Source organism: Orcinus orca, chromosome X (genome assembly GCF_937001465.1).
Source record: "Orcinus orca chromosome X, mOrcOrc1.1, whole genome shotgun sequence".
NCBI classification, from domain to species: domain Eukaryota; kingdom Metazoa; phylum Chordata; class Mammalia; order Artiodactyla; family Delphinidae; genus Orcinus; species Orcinus orca.
Window position 1 is genome coordinate 84,188,881 of NC_064580.1, and position 27,789 is coordinate 84,216,669.

The window sequence follows — 27,789 nt, forward strand, 5'->3', positions numbered from 1 at the left end:
TGCTAGTATTTTGTTGAGGATTTTTGCATCTATGTTCATCACTGATATTGGCCTATAGTTCTCTTTCTTTGTGACATCATTGTCTGGTTTTGGTATCAGGGTGATGGTGGCCTCGTAGAATGAGTTAGGGAGTGTCCCTCCCTCTGCTATATATTTTGGAAGAGTTTGAGAAGGATAGGTGTTAGCTCTTCTGTAAATGTTTGATAGAATTCACCTGTGAAGCCATCTGGTCCTGGGCTTCTGTTTGTGGGAAGATTTTTAATCAGAGTTTCAATTTCAGTGCTTGTGATTGGCCTCTTTATAATATCTATTTCTTCCTGGTTCAGTCTCAGAAGGTTGTGCTTTTCTAAGAATTTGTCCATTTCTTCCAGGTTGTCCATTTTATTGGCATAGAGTTGTTTGTAGTAATCTCTCATGATTCTTTGTATTTCTGCAATGTCAGTTGTTACTTCTCCTTTTTCATTTCTAGTTCTGTTGATTTGAGTCTTCTCCCTTTTTTTCTTGATGAGTCTGGCTAATGTTTTATCAATTTTGTTTATCTTCTCAAAGAACCAGCTTTTAGTTATATTCATCTTTGCTATTGTTTCCTTCATTTCTTTTTCATTTATTTCTGATCTGATTTTTATGATTTCTTTCCGTCTGCTAACTTTGGGGTTTTTTTTTTTGTTCTTCTTTCTCTAATTTCTTTTTGTGTAAAGTTAGGTTGTTTACTTGAGATGTTTCTTTTTACTTGAGGTAGGACTGTATTGCTATAAATTTCCCTCTTAGAACTTCTTTTGCTGCATCCCATAGGTTTTGGGTCTTTGTGTTTTCATTGTCATTTGTTTCTAGGTATTTTTTGATTTCCTCTTAGATTTCTTCAGTGACCTCTTGGTTATTTAGTAACATATTGTTTAGCCTCCAAGTGTTTGTATTTTTTACAGTTTTTTTCTTGTAATTGATATCTAGTCTCATAGCCTTGTGGTCAGAAATGATACTTGATACGATTTCAATTTTCTTAAATTTACCAAGGCTTCATTTGTGACCCAAGATATGATCTATCCTGGAGAATGTTCCATGAGCACTTGAGAAGAAAGTGTATTCTGTTTTTGGTTGGAATGTCCTATAAATATCAATTAAGTCCATCTTGTTTAATGTGTCATTTAAAGCTTTTGTTTCCTTATTTATTTTCATTTTGGATGATCTGTCCATCAGTGAAAGTGGGGTGTTAAAGTCCCCTACTATGATTGTGTTACTGTCAATTTCCCCTTTTATGACTGTTAGCATTTGCCTTATGTATTGAGGTGCTCCTATGTTGGGTGTATGAATATTTACAATTGTTATATCTTCTTCTTGGATTGATCCCTAGATCATTATGTAGTGTTCTTCTTTGTCTCTTGTAATAGTCTTTAAAGTCTCTTTTGTCTGATATGAGAATTGCTACTCCAGTTTTCTTTTGATTTCCATTTGCATGGAATATCTTTTTCCATCCCCTCACTTTCAGTCTGTATGTGTCCCTAGGTCTGAAGTGGGTCTCCTGTAGGCAGCATATATATGGGTCTTATTTTTGTATCCATTCAGCCAGTCTGTGTCTTTTGGTTGGAGCATTTAATCCATTTACATTTAAGGTAGTTATCAATATGTCTGTTCGTATTACCATTTTCTTAACTGTTTTGGGTTTGTTATTGTAGGTCTTTTCCTTCATTTGTGTTTCATGCCTAGAGAAGTTGGATTTGTTGTAAAGCTGGTTTGGTGGTGCTGAATTCTCTTAGCTTTTGCTTGTCTGTCAAGGTTTTACTTTCTCCATTGAATGTGAATGATATCCTTGCTGTGTAGAGTAATCTTGGTTGTAGGTTTTTCCTTTTCATCACTTTAAATATGTCCTGCCACTCCCTTCTGGCTTGCAGAGTTTCTGCTGAAAGTTCAGCTCTTAACCTTATGGGGATTCCCTTGTATGTTATTTGTTGATTTTCCCTTGCTGCTTTTAATATTTTTTCTTGGTATTTAATTTTTGTTAGTTTGATTAATACGTGTTGGCATGTTTCTCCTTGTATTTATCCTGTATGGGACTCTCTGTGCTTACTGGACTTGATTATTTCCTTTCCCATATTAGGGAAGTTTTCTACTATAATCTGTTCAAATATTTTCTCAGTCCCTTTCTTTTTCTTTTCTTCTCCTGGGACCCCTATAATTGGAATGTTGGTGTGTTTAGTGTTGTCCCAGAGGTCTCTGAGACTGTCCTCAATTCTTTTCATTCTTTTTTCTTTATTCTGCTCTGCAGTAGTTATTTCCACTATTTTATCTTCCAGGTCACTTATCCGTTCTTCTACCTCAGTTATTCTGCTATTGATTCCTTCTAGATAATTTTTAATTTTATTTATTTTGTTGTTCATCATTGTTTGTTTGCTCTTCAGTTCTTCTAGGTCCTTTTTAAATGTTTCTTGTATTTTCTCATTTCTATTTCCATGATTTTGGATCATCTTTACTATCATTACTCTGAATTCCTTTTCAGGTGGATTGCCTATGTCCTCTTCATTTGTTTGGTCTGGTGGGTTTTTACCTTGCTCCTTCATCTGCTATGTGTTTCTATGTCTTCTCATTTTGCTTAACTTACTGTGTTTGGTGTCTCCTTTTCACAGGCTGCAGGTTCATATTTCCCATTGTTTTTGGTATTTGCCCCCAGTGGGTAATGTTGGTTCAGTGCATTGTGTAGGCTTCCTCGTGGAGGGGACTGATGCCTGTGTTCTGGTGGATGAGGCTGGATCTTGTCTTTCTGCTGGGTAGGACTGTGTCCAGTGGTGTGTTTTGGGGTGTCTGTGACCTTATAATGATTTTAGGCAGCCACTCTGCTAATGGATGCGGTTGTGTTCCTGTCTTGCTAGTTGTTTGGCATAGGATGTCCAGAAATGTAGCTTGCTGGTCATCAAGTGGAGCTGGGTCTTAGTGTTGAGACGGAGATCTCTGGGAGGGCTTTCACCATTTGATATTAGGTGGAGCCAGGAGGTCTCTGGTGGACCAGTGTCTGTACTTGGCTCTCCCACCTCAGAGGCACAGGCCTGATACCTGGCCAGGGCACGAAGACCCTGTCAGCCACACGGCTCAGAAGAAAAGGGACAAAAGAAGCATGAAATAAATAAAATAAACTTAAAAATAAAAAAGCATTATTAAAAATATAAAAATTAAAAAGGAAAAAAAGAAGGAAAGAAGAGAGCAGGCAAACTAACAAACAAATCCACCAATGATATTAAGCACCAAAAATTATACACACACACAAAAAAAAAAAACCCAACAGACAGAACCCTAGCACAAATGGTAAAAGCAGAGCTTTACAGACAAAATTACAGAAAGAAGTATACACATACACAGTCACAAAAAGAGAAAAAGGAAAAAAAATCTATATATAAAAAAAAGAAATAGGAAGAGAGTAGCAAAATCAATAAACAAATCTACCAATAATAATTAACTGTATATACTAAACTAAGATAAACATAAAGCCAGGAATAAATTAGATGCAGGAAGCAAGCCCCAAGTCTGTAGCTGCTCCCAAAGTCCACTGCCTCAATTTTGGGATGATTCATCGTCTATTCATGTATTCCAGAGATGATGGGTATATGAAGTTGATTGTGGGGATTTAACTCGCTGCTCCTGAACCTGCATGGAGAGATTTCCCTTTCTCTTCTTTGTTCGCACAGCTCCTGGGGTTCAGCTTTGGATTTGGCCCCGCCTCTGTGTGTAGGTCGCCTGAGGCCATCTGTTCCCCACCCAGACAGGACGGGGTTAAAGTAGCAGCCGATTAGGGGGCTCTGGCTCACTCAGGCCGGTGGGAGGGAGGGGTACAGAATGCGGGGCAAGCCTGTGGCGGCAGAGGCCTCCGTGACATTGCACCAGCGTGAGGCGTGCCATGTGTTCTCCCGGGGAAGTTGTTCCTGGATCACGGGACCCTGGCAGTGGCGGGCTGCAACAGGCTCCCAGGAGGGGAGGTGTAGATAGTGACCTGTGCTTGCACACAGGTTTCTTGGTGGCTACAGCAGCAGCCTTAGCACTTCATGTCCGTCTGTGGGGTCTGTGCTGATAGCTGCGGCTCACACCCATCTCTGGAGGTCGTTTAGGCGCTGCTCTGAATCACCTCTCCTTGTTCACCCCGAAACAATGGTCTCTTGCCTCTTCAGCAGGTCCAGACTTTTTCCCGGACTCCCTCCCAGCTAGCTGTGGCGCACTAGCCCCCTTCAGGCTGTGTTCACGCAGCCAACCCCAGTCCTCTCTCTGAAATCTAAGCTCCGAAGCCCGAGCCTTAGCTCCCAGCCCCCGCCCGCCCCGTGGGGTGAGCAGACAAGCCTCGGGCTGGTGAGTGCTGGTCAGCACTGATCCTCTGTGCAGGAATCTCTCCACTTTGCCCTCCACACCCCTGTTGCTGTGCTCTCCTCCGCGGCTCCGAAGCTTCCCCCTCCGCCACCCACAGTCTCCCCCCACGAAGGGGCTTCCTAGTGTATGGAAACTTTTCCTCCTTCACAGCTCCCTCCCAGTGGTGCAGGGCCCATCCCTATTCTTTTGTCTCTGTTTTTTCTTTTTTCTTTTGCCCTACCCAGGTATGTGGGGAGTTTCTTGCCTTTTAGTAGGTCTGAGGTCTTCTGCCAGCATTCAGTAGGTGTTCTGTAGGAGATGTTCCACATGTAGATGTATTTCTGATGTATTTGTGGGGAGGAAGGTGATCTCCACGTCTTACTCCTCCACCATCTTGGTGGTCTTCCAGGCCTGCCTTTCTTGTTTGCCCATTCCTGGTTAACCTTAGCATTGTCCACCAAGTAGCATAAACGAGAAACATAAGTCATTTTCGAATATACTCTTTCTCCATCCACCATTCCCTCAGTCACCAAATCCTACCAATTATACTGCCTTAGTGCTGTACTTTCCTTCCTTAGTATAATAGTATCTACCTCCCGCCCCTGCTACTTCTTTGTTTCAGGGCGTTGTCACATCTCAATGTTTTGTAATTTCCCTGGACTCTTAAATATCTTCTGCCCTTCATTCCAGCCCCTTTTAAATCATTTTCTACAAAGTTATACTTCTGAAATGTCATTCTTGTTATATCGCTGCTTAAAATCCTGTTACATCTTCCCATAGCCACTAGGAGTAAAGTCTAATGCTAGTCCACACAAAATATCAATACTTCATCATCTAACTGTGGCTTTGTCTCTAACCTCATATTCCGTCACTCTTCTACATATAGTTTTTGATCCAGTCATACTGTACCCAGTTCCCTGAACATTTTATGCTATTTCATCTCTCTGCGTCCATACCTTTGTACTTGGCAATGCCATGCCTGGAATCCTCCATTTTATGACTTATTAACTTTTTCTGTATGTTTGTATCTTTCTTCGTTGGTACGTATTTTGACTCAAACCATCCTTTTTCCTAACTCCTGCTGGGTTGGGATAAAGCAAGACCTTGTTAGTGTCAAGAAAGTACTTAATAAGGTCAATGTGTGACAGTGTCAATAACATTTTAAAAGCACAATTTGTCACAGCTAATGGCAGTATGGATAATGTGTCTGAGAATGTCCTAGAGTTGGCAGTTATTGTACTATATAGCTCTGTGAATTGTGATCAAACAGATAGATGTTTGTATAGTTTTCAAAGCTGATGAGTTACAGTAAATAAAAGGTTCTAGCATTTTCCCAGGAATTTTGTGAAGATATTTTATGTTTAAATATTTTCCCCTCTATCACTTAAGAAACTGAATGCAATTTCTTTTTGTAGTAGTATATCTCGTCAATAAAATTTGAAACATTTAATGACTATTCACCCATTGTATTTTAAACATTTTATTGGCAACAGTTAGGGGTTACAAAGAAAACCCTAAGCAAATACAGAGCCATATCTTGAGGAAGCTTGAAATTTATTTTGTGATATTTCACTCTCTATACCACACCCCACACCCCAGGATGAAGACAATAGAACCCTGTGACTAAAGAATGTAGGTGATTATTATACAAAGAATGTATCCTATTATGGTAAAAGAAGGATTATAATGTTATAGAAAAATTGATAGTAATTCAGTTTAGTATAGTTATGCATGGCAGAAATTATTGGATGCTTTCTTATATGTGCAAAGTTGGTGGTTTTTATCTACATGTTTATGCATTTGTTAAATGGGTTATATAGATATCATGTAAAAATCTCCATATAATATAGGGAGATCATTTAATAACATTGCAAATACAGAAACTTTTTTTACTGGTTAAAAATCATAATCATAGTTCTAGCCTAGTATGTTTATCAATAATGGAGAAAATTCAGACTTCCTATTATTTTTGAATTTTAGTTCTCATGGAAGCTAAATTTAAATCAAATAAATATGGCAGATCATTTTGAACCTTAGATACATTATAAAGAAACTAAGCAACAGATGAAATCTGGCTAGTGGACTCTGTGATTTCTATTTAAAGGTACTTGTTTTCTTTCCAGTACAGGGAAAAATGCTATTCAGCAATGCCTGATTTGTGCATTATAGTGTGGTAGAAAGACTCTACCTAAAAGATTCTACCTAAAAGATTCTACCTAAAAGACTAAAAGTCATGAGGCCTGAGTTCAAATCCAATCTTTGTGTTTTATTATTAGCTATACAGTCTTGGGCAAATCATCTAATCTTCCTAGGTTTTCAGTTTCCTTATCTTTAAATGAGGATATCGGACTAGAGTATTTTATGTTCTTTCTAGCTTTCAAATCCCGTAATCCTTTATTTTCTATCTCTGGAGTTGGAGTTTTGTTTTTTGAAAGTAGATTGATTTTTCATTGTAAGAGGACAATATCGTTCAATCATGCTCTTAAAGATTTATATACTTGGAAGTCGAACAATGCCAATTTTGAAAGTTCCACTATTCAGAAATGAGTTTTATACTGCTTTAGAGCTTAGGTTTTAGATATCAGGCCAGAATCCTTTTTAAAGTGTCCAGTGCAGTGCTATTGAGTCAAACTTTCTGCAGTCTCCTATATCCGTGCTGTCCAATATGGGAGCCACTAGCCACATGTGGCTGTTCAACACTTGAACTGTAACTAATGAAACTGAGCAACAGCATTTTAAATTTTATTTAATTATAATTAAGCTAAATTTAAATTGTAGTCAGTGGCTCTGTATTGAACAGCATGCTCATGTGTGTGTGTGTGTGTGTATGTGATGTGTGTATTTGTGTGCACATCTATGCTGAATAGGGAGTTGGGGGAGTAGGGTGGCAGGAAGTAAAGGAGAGTGAGAGGCCATTGTTTTGGATGATGAGATGCTGTCCATAGGTCACTGTTCAGGATATATATAAAGTGGAATGTAACACATTCCAGAAACCATTTTCTATCTCCCTTCCTCCCTTCCCCCCTCCCTCTCTCCCTCTCTCTTCCTTTTCTTTCTTTCTTTCTTTTCTTTCTTTCTTTCTTTCTTTCTTTCTTTCTTTCTTTCTTTCTTTCTTCCTTTCACATTCCATTATGTATTATGATAACCACTTTATTTTTATTGAGGTATACTTGATAACCATAAGATAACCATTTTATATACTAGACAGCATATTAAAATAATTATATGTTTTTCTAATTAACCTATAGTTTCAAAGTTAGGTATTCCCAATATTTTAAACATGATGCACTAGTTAAATTTTATTATCTTACCCATCCTTAAAATATTTTGTTGTGTTAATCTAGGAATGGATTCTATGAGGCATCTGGAATGTGCTGGAAATTATACTGTATTTGGAGTAAAGTGATATGTTTAGAATCATGAATTTCCTCCTTGCTGTGTCACCTTGTATAAGTTATTTATCTGCTTTGAGCCTCAGCTTCATCATCTGTGAAATAAGGATAATAGTAACACTTATCTCATGGTTTTTGTGAGGGTGAGATTAGATGGTGAATTATGTAAAGCTCCTAAGTTGGTAACAAAAACTAATACAATATATTAATGATGATAATAGTTTGGAGGTTTGTATTTAGCTATGAATTCAGAATCCACACAATGGGTATTTCATATTTATAATTAAGTAATAATATACTCTGCCCTATAAACTAATTACATTTTAAAATTTTAACTTTGTAAATAGTGACAATTGGATTGATTTTGTTCCTATCCTCTGAAAAGGGCAGTAATTGTGTAGTAGTATAAAGGAATGGAGATAATTAAGATGAGTTTTTTTGTTCTCCACATTCATACAATGTAAATATTCCTATTAAAGAGCATTGCTTTAGCAGATTATGTTGGAAAATGACATGATAGTATGAATATTCATCTTATGCTATTTGTAAGTAATTAAATATCTTTAAGAATTTGATAAACAGTAAATAGTACATTGATAAACCAGTGCTGTTACCTGTTTAAACTACTGACTTCAAAGTGTGTGCTATTTTTTACTATAGTCAATGGATGTAACTTCTTTTTTTAGCATTTAGTTATATATCATACATTGTGTGTTAAATGAGTATTTAAAAGCATTGCAACATTTATACTATTAAATGTAAAATTATTTTGATGTTACATTCATTAATTTTTTTGGCTTTGACTATTTTTATAATTTCCTGATCCAAATACTTTTATTGTATAAAGGTACAATTCCAAGACTCATTAACTTGTTTCTTATGGAAATGTTCTCTTTGCTTGTAGGGTATTAATACAAGCCATTAAGCTAGAATTTCTTCTGGCAAAAAACAATCCTAGCAGATGGCAACTTTTCTCTCTATTAATTTTGGATTGTACATGTATTTTGGCTTGTTCGGTCAGGTCAGAGTTGTAACATAACAAGAATCATTCATGCAAATACAGTCATAATATACCTATGGACTCATACAGTATGCAAATTTATATTCCAGCCTACTGAAACTATATGAAGACTTAAACATTTTCTTACTGTAAACAGGAAGGTTAAGTAACCCATTAAGGCATAAGCATCATAATAACTTATCTGATATGACTTTTGAGGTAATGCCAAGTCAATGGCAAATATTTAGTCAGATGTCTAAGTGATTTAGCTTGACATTTGAGCATTCATAAGAATTGGACTGAACTGTTCAATTATCATTTAGATAGCTAGTAATGTTAGAGACAGCCTCAATAATCCCTTTTAATGCATGCAACTTTTGATTTTTGAACCTGGATGTGAGCTAGATAGGCTAATCTCCCCCAAAACAGCTTAAATGCATAAGATAAAGATATAACAATAAAAGCAATATAGCTTTTAATATTTGTCTCTACTTGAAAAAAATCACTATCATAATAACAGGTCTGGATGTGGTCAAGTCAAAATACATTTGAAATATTTTTCTTTTGCTGATGTGTTTTTCCATACTAACTATTGATTTATTTGTGCCCCTGTCTATATATACTTAACATATTTACTAAATCTGGTATTTTACAGTGGTCCCCTTGCAGTCAGCTCTTTGAACACTACTAGACTCATTGCGTACTTTAAAAATAATAAATTTCAGTGTGCAGCTCTTAAACTATTAGCCAATTGCCTTAGACGTGAGCAGCATTTTCCAAAAGTGAGGAATAATCTTTGGAACACTTGGCAGTTAGCATTTGGTTGACACTCTCCTAGCTTGCAATTACCGGAAAATAACTCCCTCCTCTTTTATAATAGGGAACCTCAATAACAGAAGAAAACCAAAACCCATTTTCCAGCATCAGTCTAAGTAATGAATCACCTTTACTTGAAAACAAGCTCTTATATTTACTTTACCATGCAATGCACATTAGTATTTGTGTCATAGTGCCTTCTAGTTGATCTTAATTCACTTGCATTTATTTTTTTATATAGTAAATTAATTCATCTTATTCATATAGTTTACTACTCTATATTTTGTGCAAATCTATCCAATAATAGAATGGAGAGAGTGTAACTCAGTGTAATAATATCTCTAAGTTATCACTGTTCCCTGTTTAACATCAGGGTACTTTTATAGCTTTGTTTGAGTTATTTTAGAAAAGTGTTTATAACCATGTAGAATTGAGGCCAAGCGCCCTCTGAGGACAGCTGGATATGAAAGATACATTTCATGATCTTTTTAAAGGGCTCTGTATCCACACTGTTGGAACTTGGAGTTTCTCAGAGAAAGTTTAATATTCCTTCATATTGTTTAGCAAAGTATAGCAGTACTTGACCAACCATCATATCTTCGTTAGAATTTCTCTGGACATTAGAAACTCTATTGTTATTTTTTTTGTTTCTACTGTAAAGTCATAATCATTATACTTATATAAACATTTGCATTTCTTGATGTATTTCATAATATATGTATGTATTCCTTTAGTAAATGGAAAAAAATTTCTAAATGCATTATTTCTTTAATTTAAAAAAACTTTTTTTTAACAAAGTTTACTTTCTAATTGCAGGTGGCCTGCATGCAGTTTATAAATGCCCTTGTCACATCTCCTTATGAGCTTGATTTTCGAATACATTTAAGGAATGAATTCCTTCGTTCAGGACTAAAAACAATGTTACCAGTAAGTGGAATGTGCACATTTATTATGCTTATGAACTTTAATGTTTTTCTCTCTTTAGACAAAAGTACTTTCAGCAAAGTAAATAAATGTGCCTTGCCGTTTCCTTTTGTAAAGCACTGGACATTTTGTAAGCTTTTTGATATTGCAGTAGTGTTAGTCTCTACATAAAACTGATGATTCGGAATTCAGCTAATGGTATGTCCAGAAGTGATGGCTTTTTTGGTCTTCTTGAAGTCGAAAGGGAACTTTTCTTTGACTTTGAATACTGAGAACATAAAAGACTCCTATTTTTTTGCCATTTCAATTTTTCATTAAAATTTTTTGCTTTCCTCTTTGATAACTTAGATTGATTTCCTTTATATTCAGCATAAGTATGCATAAAATTTTGATTAGTATATTCTAGACACATAACATAAGGATGGTATTCTTGTTATAAATCCGTAGCATCTTTTCTAAAGAAGAACAATTTTATTTCTTAAATTGAGTGTGGATATCTGCACTAATTGTGATACTGTTAAAAACATTTTTGAAATAACGTTATAGACTTGTTCTAAGATAAATGAGCACACTTATTTTATAAATAGAAATACAACTACCATGACTTTATACTTTACTTAGTATGTTAACTAAAGAAGGATTTTGTTCAAGACCATGGCATTTTTAAAGGAGACAAGTAAAATCTCACTAGTTTCTTTATTTAAACTACTTAGACCATACCTGATAAACAAGAAGTAAATGTAGGGGTGGGGAATAAAAGGACTGAGGAAAGAAAAAACAAAATAAAACAAATGTCAATGAGCGTGTATATAAGGTATTCCTAGGGTATTAGAAATAGCAAAATCAGGGGTATTTCCTGGTGAGGGACTAGTGTGTAGCATGCATCTGTAACTTGTCTTCTGATAGTCTTAACTGAAAGTGGTTGAAACTCATCATCATAAAATATACAATTGGGTCTATTGAAACCCATTTTAATAAGATATATGATTGGGTCTGTGAGGTTTTAGAAATTTCTATGTCAATTCCACTTTGAATGGTTCTTTCATCCATGACTTTAAAAAGCAAGGAATTGGTTGCAGTGAATCAAAGCATCATCGTAAGTGACCCGAATAGAGGTTCAATATGCAGTTAACTTAGGCACATTCACTAGTTATAGTGTATGTAACACACATTCTTTTTTTTGTCACAAATCTCTCCTCATGAAAAGTCTGTGGTCTTATGTAGCTAGAGGTAATATTACAGTCCTCATTCTAGTGTGCTTTTGAATTGCCTACTCAGTGTTTCCATCCTTGTCCTCTTGGAGCTGGTCCTCTGTTTCTGGGAGAGTAATCATGTCTTTGGACACTTGTTGGCCTCAGGGGCTCCTGAAGATCCTCTACTCATTTACTAATATGCCATGTTTTTCTGCCTTAGTTATTGCTGTCTATTCCAGCTTTCATTTCCCTATGTCTATTTATAATTAAACATTCGTTTTCTACCGTATGCTACTGCATGGCTGGTCAAGAAAACTGTGACTCTCAATTTATTTAAGCCCTCATCTTTTCAGAAAGGGTATGCACAGTAGCTCTTGTCCTTACCTTTTGCACATTTGCCAGGGTGTGCTCATTTCTGCTGGGTTCAGTGGTCTCATGGTATTTTTCCTTTGGTTACATTGACAGCTAAGATTTTGCATCAGTGTTTCTTAGCTACACTTTCGCATTGGCCCGATAGCTGTATATAAAGCCCCTTGCAGTACCCTGTACCTCTTAACTTATGCTTCCAGCTAGATTTTTCTTTAACTATCACATCTCTTCAGTATGCCCTGATTCTTAGATCTCAGGGATCCTTCAGCAAGAGGAAAGTGAGAAGTGTCATGTTTCTGCCTCTTAAAGTTTTGGAATAGAACCTACAAGGATTCTCAATTTCTTTTTCTTCCTGTGACAATGGAGTGAAATAAGGCTAAATAGGGCTCTGGTTCTCAAGAAGTTGGGCATGTCCCCCTAAAGAGAGTCTATCTTATTGGGGGTAGGGCAGAGATGTTTGGTTTGAAAGAAAATAATCCTCCCCAGGTATTTCTGATATACAATATGAGAATCAGAATCTAGGCAGATAGACCCTGAGATTAGAGGTCCTTCCCTTAATACCATACATTTCACTACTGTTGCTGTTGTCCTTGTAGTTTTATTATCACAATTTGGAGCAAAAGTCAGAATGGTCATGCTTTAATGTATACTAGATGTACATAACATGTCAACTGCTGTCTAGCTATCTAATTTACTAAATATTTACATTTCAACCACTAGAATTTATAGTAATATCAAACATCTTTTACACATGCATGGGAGCCTAATAATATATTCATAGATGAGTCTTTAATATCCTGGCTTTTATCCTATTTACTCTTATTTTATACATTGTTCTAACAGGAGGAGCTTCCTAATTTTCTGGAATATATCATATTCAAAGCAGCAAATTAGACGTGGCTAGGGCTAATATAAATTGTTGGTACATGGATCAAAAATTATAAATATCTGGAATCATTAGGTGTTGGGGAAGAATAGTTCTTAATAGTTCTTAGTATTTCAGTAATCCATGAGACCATCATTGTAGTAGAGTGAAACTTTTGTTTCATATAATTATTAGAATCCTCAAGACAAGGACAGTTATTTTAATTACATTCTGTAGAAATTTATTTTCAAAATTTGCCCTGTCTCTATAGATAAATTATGATGTTTAAAGAGAGTTTATATTTCACTTACATGGAAAATTTCCTTTTTATAAATTTGCTTTAGTAATTTGGGACAAATGAGTTATTAAACACTATATAGTGATTTTTCAAATAGTATTTTCTCTGTAGTTAACTTACATTGATTTCTTGTGAAGTTTTCTCCATCTGCCTTTTAGTTAGTTAAATAAATTAAGAAAATATTAGATAAGTCAGATATGTGAAGGAACAAGATAGTAAGAAATTGTGTCTGTAGGCAGCAGGCATTCTAAACTTCTTTTAAAAGACCGACAAACCCTTTCTTACTCTTTTGAAGAATCAATTTTGATTGCTTGACTGGTAATCAGTCATGTGCTGGTAATGGACTTTGATTTCCTTTGAAGTACACCATATTATAGAGACTTAATTATATGTTTTAGAGAATCTGCTGAAAATATTCCGTATCTGTACAGCAAATCTGTTTAAAAAATAACTGAAACATATTTACAGTATTTCACGTAATTATTAGTAGTGTAATTCAGTAATTTTATGCCATTCTTCATTTAAAATACAAACTTCAGTGATGCATTTCCCTTTTTTCAATGGGGTATCTGTCACATTTGTGCTATATGAAACTTTTATTAATTCATTAAATGTTTATTTTATCAAAATTTTTGAATATACCTTTCAAGGTTTGACATTTGAATGAAAGGAAGTTTTTTATATATGTGTGTGTATGTAGATCATATATATTTTAACGGAGCATTATTAATGAACACTATGAGATATTTCATTTATACATATCTATATTTTTATATTGTGCTGTACATGTTCACATACTATATATCATATAAATAATGTGTTGTCCTAATTAAAAACTGAAATAAATATTTAACCAGTTATTTTCACTGAAAATATTTTAATCATGAAGCTTGAGTCCATGTTTTGTAAAGTTCTGATGCTGATTAAATGACAGTATTTAATTAACTTGTTTTTTCTATTTTTCAAACATATTTGAATGTGTTAAAGTCTGATAGTGAACATCTAAGAAAGAATATCTTATGACATAAGAATAAGGAAAAAATCCATATTATAAAATGTATTAAAGGTGTTTTTTTTTGAGAGATTGAAAGTGTATTCTTATCAGCTCCTTACATTACCCATGAAGTTTTTTTTTTTTTAACATCTTTATTGGAGTATAATTGCTTTACAATGGTGTGTTAGTTTCTGCTTTATAACAAAGTGAATCAGCTATACATATACATATGTTCCCATATCTCTTCCCTCTTGCGTCTCCCTCCCTCCCACCCTTCCTATCCCACGTATTAAAGGTTTTTTCTGCAATGACCAGCATATTGGGTGTGTCTGGCTCCTGCTCTTTTCTGAATTGAGTTCAGAAATCACCTGATAATATAACTCACCAATGTTAGATAACTTTAATTCCAATAAATTTCTTCATTCCCTTTCAAAGTGGAAAGTTAGACCTAAAACAGATTATTACTCAAGAGGAAACTAAGTTTAAATACATGTATTTGTTATGTATTTTATATGCAATTATATAGAAACATATTAATATTTTCATATGCTCTGTAGGTAAATTATTATGTATGTGAACGTTAGAAAAAGAACACCTAGAAATTGCATAAATTTGTGTTTGGCTTCAGTAATAGCGGTTGCATCTCCATTTAAAATCGTCCTATTGAACAAAAATAGAAACAAAAAAATGGATCCGAGTTTGTTTAATCGACCTAATTTGAAGTACACCGTGCTTGCATTTCCTTTTAGAGTTCAAGCTCAGCTCTGAACATCCTAGTCTCTCTTTCGGTATCACCCTTGAGCATCCACAGTTGTGATTATCGATTTGGGTTTTGAAAGCGGCAACTTAATGGACACATATTAAAAGATATTCCAGGTGATATATATTAAGCCCAACAATCTCTAGTGTGGCATGCTTCCAAAGATTTTGTTTATACTATGATTTTGAAAATTATCAGAGGTTTGTAATGCATGTGCTTATAATGTATTACAAAAACAGGTCTCTTTGATGCCCAAGTTGGTATTTTGTGATTCGGCTAAGCAAAAATAAAAGGTGGGGGAGGAGGCTAGTTGTGCATCTTGATTAAAAAGTCCTGACGCCTTTTTGCTTTAAAATCACAAAATGTCATTTAAAGTAAATTTGTTTTTACAACTTTCCACGCCATACTTGGGACTGTTGTCCTTGAATATATCCTTGCATTTGTTCTTCATTAATACAATTGATCTATATTCGCATTTTTTGCCAGAGGCATATGTGAATATTCTAACTGCATGAGTTCTTTTGCGATCTTTGATTAGTGTGTTTAGTCAAAACGACAGCATTTAATGTGGGTTTGTAGCAATTAGTTTTTTTCCCTTGCGAAAGTGATCGTTAATTTTTTAATGTGAGTCGTCAAAATTTGGAGCATGAAAAGAAATGAGGTGAATGCAATGAGGTTCTTTCATTTTAAAATAGAAAAACAGAGTACGTTTACTTTCTTTCAGGAAACCAAGTGCCTGGGTCAATATTTGAAATTGCTTCTGTGTACGTAGATGAATAATAGTGTCAGGCCTTTATTGCCAAAGTACGGGGTTGTCAAATTGTTATTCGTCTGTTAAGTTTTCTGTTTATATATTAGGATCTGAAAGAAAAAGAGAACGACGAGCTTGATATTCAGTTGAAAGTATTTGATGAGAACAAAGAGGACGACCTAACTGAATTATCACACCGTCTCAATGACATTCGAGCAGAAATGGAATATCCTTTTGACGAACCACAGAAATCATTTTGCATGTACTGTGAAAAAGGGATTTGTTGGTGATTTTGTGAACCATTATTAGAATTCTTGTCTGCCGGCCCAATTTATATCCATTTATTTATATTAGAACTTCACAATGATGCTGTCCTTGAGATTCATGTTGAAGAATTGTCAGACTGTCCTGATGATTTACACAGACTGTATTGAAATCCACACAGTGGCTTGCTGCATTATAGGTTTACTCTGCTCAACGGTCTTGAATAGACAAGAGCCTAAGGCAGTATTCCTCATGGATAAGGATTTTTGGGGGGAAAAGTTCCGTGAGTTCATATGTGACTATAGGTAATATACTTTTTCAGTTTATTAAATGGTACTCCAGTGATTTAGAGATATCATTCAATTCAAATAGATGTCTTATTCTCAATCCAAATATTTTGGTTCCTTAGCGGGGGGAAAAAAGTTTAGATGTGATAGGGTCCGACTATAACAAGGATGCTAGAGTAGAAGCATTTGAGTCAAATACAACTAGCATATAATCTTCCTATGGCAATGATTTTATACAAAATGATTTTAGATCTAAAAGATGGTTGTCATAGCATTGCTGGCCATTTGTTTCACACCCATTAAATTTCTTACTTATGGGTTCTGGGGAAATTGGGAAATACTTCAGAACGAAAATGACCTTTGAGCTGGACTTTTTCTCTATAACGTCTTCTTCCATCTTTCTCCTCACTCTACAGTGCTTTGCTTGCATCTGCCTTATTTATATACACTTCTTTGTGCCTATGAGATGGAGGGCACAAGTGTTTCAACTTTTTCCTCCAATGTTCCTATCAAAGCATCTTACACATGAGTACTGGATAAGTGCAATGAATAACAATTTTGTTATTATGAGAGATAATTTCTAGTAATTTCTTATCCTTCATCAGTGACTCTAGTCTACAGTGGTCTCCATAATATTAAATGCTTTTTATATCAATTAATAAATATCTTGCTTTATATAAATTTCTCTTCATCAGAAAGCTATTTTTGGATCTATTCCGTAGCCATCGAAAGGACCTTATGTGACTTTAACACAACACTCTTACATGGGGTCTAAGAAGTAATCCATCATATACTTAATTCTATTTCAGAGAAAACGTTGACATTTCAGGTTATTTTTAAGATGCTGGATTACATCTCCTCTTCTCCTTTTCTTTTCCATCAAATTTTTCTAGGTGCTCGCTTTTCTTATAAAAGTGAATCCATTTTTTAAATCTGTTTTCTAGTTTACTAAAAGCATTTAAACTTCTACCACTCTTTTTATATCCTAAGAAAAATATGTTTCAAGTTCCTTATCAAATACTGACATACAAATGAATGCAAACCGTAGTGATTTCATATGTAGTAAGTGTTTCATCTGTATAAAATAAAACTGGTTTTTATGAACTTTTAGCAGCCCACACAATGCTTATTTGCCTTACTATTTTATGTGGGCAGTGAAAAGACAGGAGTATTGGCTTGCATGCATAATATAGGTTCCCATCACAACCACAGGAAGGTCAAGAAAAAAACATTTTCATTAATGGCATTGCTGTTCTAATGGTACCAACTATAAGCTGGAATTTTAAAATATAATGAACAGCTGATCATTTAAACGTTTAATGGTTAAATGGTCTTGGAAATACTCTAAGTCTCTTTCACTTGTTAAAAGATTAAAGTGATCCATAGATTAAATTTCTTTATGGAAATGTTTTAAATACTGGAACATGGAGTTGAAGGTTTAGAAACAGTAATGCAAACAAAATGATATATCAGTGTTTTCAAAACTGAAGCTGCTTTTGTTATGAATGAAACTGTTACCAAGAATCCTTGATTTTTTTCCTTTACTTACTTTCCACTGATATGAATGAAGTGTACCATCTTCTGTATAATATGTTGAAGGACACTGCTGCTGAAAATTACTTATTATCCATTCTACAACATTTTTTGCTCATCAGAAATGATTATTATATCAGGTAAGAGGCTGTTATGAGAGTACAATTTGTATAATTTGAATTGGATTTTAAAGGAAAATTAACAATATAGTGGGGTCTAGACAGTATATGCATATATATATATATATATATATATATATATATGCATGGAGTATAAGAGTTTGACGACTCTAGATAACATTTTTAAAAAGGTGTCAATCTATTTTTAATTGGGCCAGAAGAATATACTTATAAAAACGGGGTATGCCATTTCAGTAGCAATGAACCCAACAGATTTTACTGACCCTATGATGAATTTTTTTTGTGGCACAGAGTAAGCTCTGAAGAGTCTATGGTAAAACTTTTAAGTCCTCGTACTTTTTTTTTTTTTTTATGTTCAGTCTACCCTATTCTTCTAGGTCTCTCTCTAGCTGGCTGAAGCCATGTGTAAGATCTGAGCCAACGGACTTGATTGGCTCCTCCTGAATTTCTTACCCACAAAAATGTGAGGGATAATAAGATTATGTTATTGTTTTGAGCCACTAAGTTCTGAGATGATTTTATGAAGCAATAAGTGAAAGGAAATGGGAAATATTATTCTGGCAAGCAATATACACAGGTAAACATAAAGTTCAAATAGTAAAGGAAAAAGAGAAGAGTGGACATCATAGGACATCTAGCAGTATCTGCCACACTTCCCATGAATTTATATAATGTGGGGTAGGGACAATAGAATATAGAGATAGTATCACTATATTGTGATGTGGTAAAAGTGCTTTAACTTTAGTGTGCACAGGGTGTGTGGATGTGGATATTTTTTTGAACCTGGTAGCTGAAGGAAGCCCTCCTTCAGAAGTTTAATAATAATAAAAACAGCAATGATAACATTTGCTATTTAGTAAGCATTTTAAGTCCTTTTATATTTTAATAAGACTATTGTTATTCCTCTTGTATAGTATTATCTAAAAATAGGTGTGATCTTATCTAAGAAAATAATAATACTAATATTTCAGCTTTATACACAGCAATGTAATTCTTCTAAATAAGTGAATATAATAATCCATAAAGTCAGAAATTTCAGAGTGTAGTTCTGGGAATATATCTGAAAACCAGAAAATTAGAGAAGGGTTTCTGAATGACTGAAATTATCCATAAGTTGGTGACCATGATCTTATATTTAACTGTTTAAGAGACTCTTAGTTGTTCTTCATACTCTAATATGCATGAAATTCTAGCAACCTAGGTTCTCTGATTTCTCAAACCTTGCTTGATTAAAGGGCAAAGGAAGGCTACCATGGGGTCGGGTACAGTCACAACAAAAATGACAATTCTAAAGTCCATAGAGAACTATTATAGTTCCCTTTATAGTTCAGGCTAGTTGCAGTAACTGATGGGCATCATGATGTTACAGAGACATAGAAAAATGTTTAAAATATGCTGGGTTTTTTTAAGCAGGAAAGATAGTAATCCAACCAAAATGATTGTTGTTTCCTCAAATAAGTGCTGGCAACTAAAGGGGTACTGTGCCCATGGGTACACAGTTACCTGGGGAAATAATTTGTGTGAAACCATCCATTTCTCAGTAACTTTGAATAAACGAGAAGTTGTTCTAACATGACGTCCTTTTCATCCTGAGAACATCCATGTGAGGTAGATGTGCAACTAGCGCTTTTATTCTACCTATGGATAATTCTTTTATTCTACCTATGGATAATTAATTTGTCCTGAAAGAGAACCATTGTGTTTTCCCTGTTTACCCAGAGTCATTGACTAGATTGATTATAATCCAGTATTGTTTACCCTAGATCTGATGATGACTTGAAAAAGACTCAGATGTGTAATACATATTACTGTTTATTCTTATCCTTGAGATCAGCCCCATGACAAAAGACATATAAGAGCAATTAGAATATGTTTAGCTTTATTTGCAGACTTTTAGTAGGTTGGCTAGTTATCAGCACACTGATTTTAGGGATGTTTATGTCATAGCTTGTCCATAGTAGTATTTCTTTCTGAATTTTCTCTGTTGAATTTATTAACTGCTGATAAATACTAAATTTTCCCCGAATTTTAATGCAAAAAGTGCCTTTTAAAAATTTTTGAAGTATGTAAGTGGTCATTTTTAAGGCCAGAATTACCTTGATAGATTACAGAATTAGGAAATGTTTCAAAACCTTTGACACTTTGAACAAATTGAAGCTATCGCCATGCATATTTAGTGTGTATGCTTCTACAAAATGGATCTTTTAAAATATGTGTATAAATAGATCTTTGGAGTAGTCTGTAACATAAGTGGCTGAGTCCAGTTTTGTAAAAGCTGTTATAGCTATCTTGAGTAAAAGTGTGGCAGTACATTCATTACATTGTTTGCCATGTAATGCCAAGGTACTCATTCCTTATTGAAATTGAGAACTTGGAGAGGCTTAGAACCATTTCTGTATCCATAGATGTAGAACTAAAGAGTCATTTGTTTTTATTAACTTTAGAAACAATAGCTTAAGTAAGTAGATAAGGTTGATAAGTATCTTTGAACACAAGCATGAATCCCTGCAATCTAGAGTATTAAGTCACTAAGTGTTCACAGCTGATTATATTACAATGGGTTTTGCACTATAACGTTCAGCCCATCTTTAAGCTTAGGCATATTCCTCTAGAGTGAGTGTAATGGCTAGAAAAGAGTTTTTTAGCCTGCTAGAAAATAACCTAGTTTTCTTTATCATGTAGAATCACTTCTTATGAAAATTGATTTGTATATGTAGAAAAGGTATTCAAGATTACTTCTCTTTTGCAGGCCACAGTATTACAAAATAGTTGAGGAGTGTGTTTCACAGATAGTGCTGCACTGCAGTGGTATGGACCCAGATTTCAAGTACAGACAAAGATTAGACATTGATTTCACTCATCTGATAGGTATGTGATATAATCCTCAATGTCATTTGATTCTGTTTTACTCTCTTCTGTCTAATAGACACTTTTTAAGTGTAGCTCTCTCACTAAACTTCCTCTATTAATATCTGGTAAGTCATTGTATCTGTGGGTACTCATTTGCTATAATTATTAATTATGATGATCACGAGAGTTCTGCCTCTGTGATTGGAGATACTAATCTATTTGTTAAGTTTCAACACTCTTGAATTCAGTTTAAAGTCAATGCTGAACTAAAAACATTATATTAGGGGTGAATGCCTTGCTTTTTAGAAACATGACTCTGAAATGCATTGATTCAATTTATGCTGGTACATTTGTGGTTTTGTAGAAATCACGTGAACAGCAGGGTCTAATTAGTAATGCTATGTTATTAGTGTTCAGGTCTGAGAAAGGAAATACAGGTTGGTTTCAGTAACTTAAGACCTCTTAATTCTGTTAAAGTAGATCATTTTATATTTTCATAGAGCTTAGAGCTGGGAAAGAATTTGAGATGATCATGTTCATCTACTTGGATTGTTGTGGAAATGACCTTATATTATCTGAGACTGGTAGCTAGCTACACTTTCTGGAACAGTCTCTGAAGGATGATGTGAAACTTCTCTTGTGAAATATACTACGCCATATGACCTTAGAGTTAAGCAGTTTTATTTATACCTAATCGAACTCACTATTGCTACGATTCAAGCATGAACTCATTTGTCTTTGTCTTTAAAGGTAGGAAACAACAGCTGTTGAATGCCAGTTATATGTTATTCTTCACTCCATAGCCCAGGGAAGGCTCACAGTAATATTCAAAGATGAATTCCTTGTTATTTATCATGTATTATTCTCATCTGATTGTGAAACTAATGCTCACTTATCATAGGCAATCTGGAGACTTATGTAAGTGACAAAATAAACCACCAATTACACTTTTCAAGCTCAGTACATTTCACCATTACTCACTGTTCAGCTCAGTACGTCTTGTTATCTCCATCTTCATCACTCTCTCTCTTGCTCTCACTCTATCTCCCTCCCTCCTGTATTCCTCTTCTATATATCTATATGCTGATTTTTCATGGAGCATTATATTATTAGAATTTTTCAATATTAACCTTCAAAATGTGACTTTGAATGTCTATATAATATTCCATTTTATACAATGTCATAATCATCTTGACCAGTCCTTTCTTATTGTACATACAGATTGTTTTCAGGTTTTTATAATTATAAATGAATTTACTGTGAACATCCTTTATATAAATATTTGGCTTCTTATCAATATTTCCTTAGGATTGATTCCCCTGAGGGTGTGAACTTTGAAAGGCCAAATGCTTTTCAGAAAGCTTGTGCCAATGTACCCTGCCCCTGCAATTAATGTGAATGTTGGCCTCACTGCATATTTTTCCCTGAGCTTAATAAAGTCAGTAGCTTATTTCATATTTGTTGAGAGAGTTATAAGGGACTGTTTCCAAATACGTGCATTGGCTTATAATCTATTGTGGACCATAGTTGGTGCATATATGCTACTGTTGATTTTGGCTAGCTCATTCAGTGTTCAGTGGATATTTGTTTTGGGTACTGTGTGCCAGGTACTTAGGATTGTGTACCGTTAATCAAGAGCACTGGGGTGGGAAGACATGAAGGGATCAGGTGAGAGGGGGTAGTCAGTACCAAAAACCCATTATGACCTCGTCCACGTATCATCTCTGTGATTGTGAACAAATCATTTAACTTGTCTAGGCTTCAGTTTCCTCAACTCTAAATTCAGATAAGTCAAATATATGTGTGGTCCTTAATATTTTATGCTCAGATGTCTTGAGTAGCTGATGAAGGCTATGAACCTTTCATTAGAACACACACACACACACACACACACACACACACACACAGATAATAGCTGGTGCTTGAAGAACTTCTAGGAAATCAGTGGATCTCTTAAAATAAAGATCATCTGGACTTGAGGAGCATAGAGTCTCTTCTGATTTCATAGGTCTTGAGTCTAGTACTTTTTTAATATAAATCAGATCATATCCTGACCTAAATTTCTTCAATGCCTTCCCATTGAAATTTCTATTTTTTTAACATTTTTATTGGAGTGTAATTACTTTACAATGTTGTGTTAGTTTCAGCTGTATAACAAAGTGAATCAGCTATACATATACATATATCCCCATATCCTCTCCCTCTTGTGCCTCCCTCCCACACTCCCTCTCCCACCCCTCTAGGTGGTCACAAAGCACCAAGCTGATCTCCCTGTGCGATGCGGCTGATTCCCACTATCTGTTTTACATTTGGTAGTGTGTATATGTCAATGCTACTCTCTCACTTCGTCCCAGCTTAACCTCTCTCACTTCATCCCCCTCCCCATGTGCTCAACTTATTCTCTACCTCTGGGTCTTGATTCCTATCCTGCCCCTAGGTTCGTCAGAACCTTTTTTTTTTTTTTTTTTTTTTTAGATTCCATATATATGTGTTAGCATATGGTATTTATTTTTCTCTTTCTGACTTACTTCACTCTGTATGACAAACTCTAGCTAGGTCCATCCACCTCACTACAAATAACTCAATTTCGTTTCTTTTTATGGCTGAGTAATATTCCATTGTATATATGTTTCACATCTTCTTTATCCATTCATCTGTTGATGGACACTTAGGTTGCTTCCATGATCTGGCTATTGTAAATAGTGCTGCAATGAACATTGTGGTACATGACTCTTTTTGAATTATGGTTTTCTCAGGGCATATGCCCAGTAATGGGATTACTGGGTCATATGGTAGTTTTATTTTTTGTTTTTTAAGGAACCTCCATACTCTTCTCCATACTGGCTGTATCAATTTACATTTCCACCAACAGTGCAAGATGGTTCCCTTTTCTCCACAACCTCTCCAGCATTTATTTTTTGTAGATTTTCTGATGATGCCCATTCTAACTGCTGTGAGGTGATACCTCATTGTAGTTTTGATTTGCATTTCTCTAATGATTAGTGATGTTGAGCATCCTTTCATGTGTTTGTTGGAAATCTGCATATCTTCTTTAGAGAAATGTAAGTTTGGGTCTTCTGCCCATTTTTGGATTGGGTTGTTTGTTTTTTTGATACTGAGCTGCATGAGCTGCTTGTATATTTTGGAAATTAATCCTTTGTCAGTTGCTTCATTTGCAAATATTTTCTCCCATTCTGGGGGTTGTCTTGTGGTCTTGTTTATGGTTTCCTTTGCTGTGCAAAAGCTTTTAAGTTTCATTAGGTCCCATTTGTTTTTATTTCCATTCCTCTAGGAGGTGGGTCACAAAGGGTCTTACTATGATTTATGTCATAGAGTGTTCAGCCTATGTTTTCCTCTAAGAGTCGTATAGTGTCTGGCCTTACATTTAAGTCTTTAATCCATTTTGAGTTTATTTTTGTGTATGGTGTTAGGGAGTGTTCTAGTATCATTCTTTTACATGTAGCTGTCCAGTTTTCCCAGCACCACTTATTGAAGAGGCTGTCTTTTCTCCATTGTACGTTCTTGCCTCTTATCAATGATAAGGTGATCATATATGTGTGGGTTTATCTCTGGGCTTTCTATCCTGTTCCATTGAGCTATATTTCTCTTTTTGTGCCGATATCATACTGCCTTGATTACTGTAGCTTTGTAGTATAGTCTGAAGTCAGGGAGCCTAATTTCTCCAGCTCCATTTTTCTTTCTCAAGATTCCTTAGGCTATTCAGGGTCTTTTGTGTTTCCATACAAATTGTGAAATTTTTTGTTCTAGTTCTGTGAAAAATGCCATTGGTAGTTTGATACGGATTGCATTGAATCACTGGATTGCTTTGGGTAGTATAGTCATTTTCACAATGTTGATTCTTCCAATCCAAGATCATGGTGTATCTCTCCATCTGTTTGTATTCTCTTTAATTTCTTTCATCAGTGTCATAGTTTTCTGCCTACAGGTCTTTTGTCTCCTTAGGTAGGTTTATTCCTAGGTATGTTATTCTTTTTGTTGCAGTGGTAAATGGGAGTGTTTCCTTAATTTCTCTTTCAGATTTTTCATCATTAGTGTATAGGAATGCAAGAGATTTCTGTGCATTAATTTTGTATCCTGCTACTTTACCAAATTCATGGATTACCTCTAGTAGTTTTCTGGTAGCATCTTTAGGATTCTCTATGTATAGTATCATGTCACTTGCAAACAGTGACAGTTTTACTTCTTCTTTTCCAATTTGTATTCCTTTTACGTCTTTGTCTTCTTTGATTGCTGTGGCTAAAACTTCCAAAACTATGTTGAATAATAGTGGTGAGTGTGGGCAACCTTGTCTGCTTCCTGATCTTAGAGGGAATGGTTTCAGTTTTTCACCATTGAGAATGATGTTAGCTGTGAGTATGTCATATATGGCCTTTATTGTGTCGAAGTAGGTTCCCTCTGTGCCTACTTTCAGGAGAGTTTTTATCATAAATGGGTGTTGAATTTTCTCAAAAGCTTTTTCTTCATCTGTTGAGATTATCATATCCTTTTTATCCAGTTTGTTAATATGGTGTATCACGTTGAATGATTTGTGTATATTGAAGAATCCTTGCACTCCTGGGATAAACCCCTCCTGATCATGGTGTATGATCCTTTTAATGTGCTGTTGGATTCTGTTTGCTAGTATTTTGTTGAGGATTTTTGCATCTATGTTCATCAGTGATATTGGCCTGTAGGTTTCTTTCTTTGTGACATCCTTGTCTGGTTTTGGTATCAGAGTGATGGTGGCCTCGTAGAATGAGTTTGGGAGTGTTCCTCCCTCTGCTATATTTTGGAAGAGTTTGAGAAGGATAGGTGTTAGCTCTTCTGTAAATGTTTGATAGAATTCACCTGTGAAGCCATCTGGTCCTGGGCTTCTGTTTGTGGGAAGATTTTTAATCAGAGTTTCAATTTCAGTGCTTGTGATTGGCCCGTTTGTAATTTCTATTTCTTCCTGGTTAAGTATTGGATGGTTGTGCTCTTCTAAGAATTTGTCCATTTCTTCCAGGTTGTGCATTTTATTCACATATCATTGCTTGTAGTAATCTCTCATGATCCTTTGTATTTCTGCAGTGTCAGTTGTTACTTCTCCCTTTTCATTTCTAGTTCTGTTGATTTGAGTCTTCTCTCTTTTTTTATTGATGAGTCTGGCTAATGGTTTTTCAATTTTGTTTATCTTCCCAAAGAGCCAGCTTTTAGTTTTATTGATCTTTGCTATTGTTTCCTTCATTTCTTTTTCATTTATTTCTGATCTGATCTTTATGATTTCTTTCCTTCTGCTAACTTTAGAATTTTTGTTCTTCCTTCTCTAATTGCTTTAGGTGTGAGGTTACATTGTTTATTTGAGATTTTCCTTGTTTCCTGAGTTAGGCTTGTACTGGGATATACTTCCCTATTAGAACAGCTTTTGCTGCATCCCATAGGTTTGGGGTCATCACGTTTTAATTGTCATTTGTTTCTAGGTATTTTTTGATTTCCTCTTTGATTTCTTCAGTGATCTCTTGGTTATTTAGTAGTGTATTTTTTATCTTCCATGTGTTTGTATTTTTTACAGTTTTTTTTCTGTAATTGATATTTAGCCTCATAATGTTGTGGTTGGAAAAGATAATTGATATGATTTCAGTTTTCTTAAATTTACCAACGCTTGATCTGTGACCCAAGGTATGATGTATCTTGGGGAATGTTCCATGAGCACTTGAGAAGAAAGTGTATTCTGTTGTTTTTGGATGGGATGTCCTATAAATATTAATTAAGTCCATCTTGCTTAATGTGTCATTTAAAGCTTGTGTTTCCTTATTTATTTTCATTTTGGATGATCTGTCCATAGGTGAAAGTGGAGTGTTAAAGTTCCCTACTATGATTGTGTTACTGTTGATTTCCCCTTTTATGGCTGTTAGCATTTGCCTTATGTATTGAGGTGCTCCTATGTTGGGTGCATAAATATTTACAACTGTTATGTCGTCTTCTTGGATAGATCCCTTGACCATTTATGTAGTGTTTTGCTTTTCTTTTGTAATAGTCTTTATTTTAAAGTCTATTTTGTCTGATATGAGAATTGCTACTCCAGCTTTGTTTTGATTTCCATTTGCATGGAATATGTTTTTCGATCCCGTCACTTTCAGTCTGTATGTGTCCCTAGGTCTGAAGTGGGTCTCTTGTAGACAGCATACATATGGGTCTTGTTTTTGTATCCTTTCAGACAGTCTGTGTCTTTTGGTGGGAGCATTTAATCCATTTACATTTAAGGTAATTATCAATATGTATGTTCCTATTACCATTTTCTTAATTGTTTTGCATTTGTTATTGTAGGTCTTTTTGTTCTCTTGTGTTTCCTGCCTAGAGAAGTTCCTTTCGCATTTGTTGTAAAGTTAGTTTGGTGGTGCTGAATTCACTTAACTTTTGCTTGTCTGTAATGGTTTTACTTTGTCTGTCAAATCTGAATGAGATCCTTGCTGGGTAGAGTAATCTTTCTTGTAGGTTTTTCCCTTTCATCACTTTAAATATGTCCTGTCACTCCCTTCTGGCTTGCAGAGTTTCTGATGAAAGGTCAGCTCTTAACCTTATGGGGATTCCCTTGTATGTTATTTGTTGTTTTTCCCTTGCTGCTTTTAATATGTTTTTCTTTGTGTTTAATTTTTGATAGTTTGATTAATATGTATCTTGGCATGTTTCTTCTTAAATTTATCCTGTATGGGACTCTCTGTGCTTCCTGGACTTGATTGACTATTTCCTTTCCCATATTAGGGAAGTTTTCAACTATAATCTCTTCAAATATTTCTCAGTCCCTTTCTTTTTCTCTTCTTCTTCTGGGACCCCTGTAATTTGAATGTTGGTGCATTTAATGTTGTCCCAGAGGTCTCTGAGACTGTCCTCAATTCTTGTCATTCTTTTTTCTTTACTCTGCTGTGTGGTAGTTATTTCCACTGTTTTATCGTCCAGGTCATTTATCTGTTCTTCTGACTCAGGTATTCTGCTATTGATTACTTCTAGAGAATTTTAAATTTTATTTATTGTGTTGTTCATCATTGTTTGTTCT

The 27,789-nt window shown here is 35.0% G+C and overlaps 1 protein-coding gene across 3 annotated transcripts in view; it reads left to right on the forward strand.

Moving 5' to 3' along the window:
• Positions 1-27,789, forward strand: part of DIAPH2 (diaphanous related formin 2) — an 893,504-nt gene that overhangs the window by 243,191 nt on the left and 622,524 nt on the right. For all 3 annotated transcript variants that reach the window (XM_049705081.1, XM_033412217.2, XM_049705082.1), the window contains exons 11-14: positions 10,345-10,455; positions 15,790-15,908; positions 17,790-17,906; positions 20,656-20,774. In XM_049705081.1, coding sequence (XP_049561038.1) covers positions 10,345-10,455; positions 15,790-15,908; positions 17,790-17,906; positions 20,656-20,774 — 466 coding nt within the window. The remainder of the gene's footprint in view (positions 1-10,344; positions 10,456-15,789; positions 15,909-17,789; positions 17,907-20,655; positions 20,775-27,789) is intronic.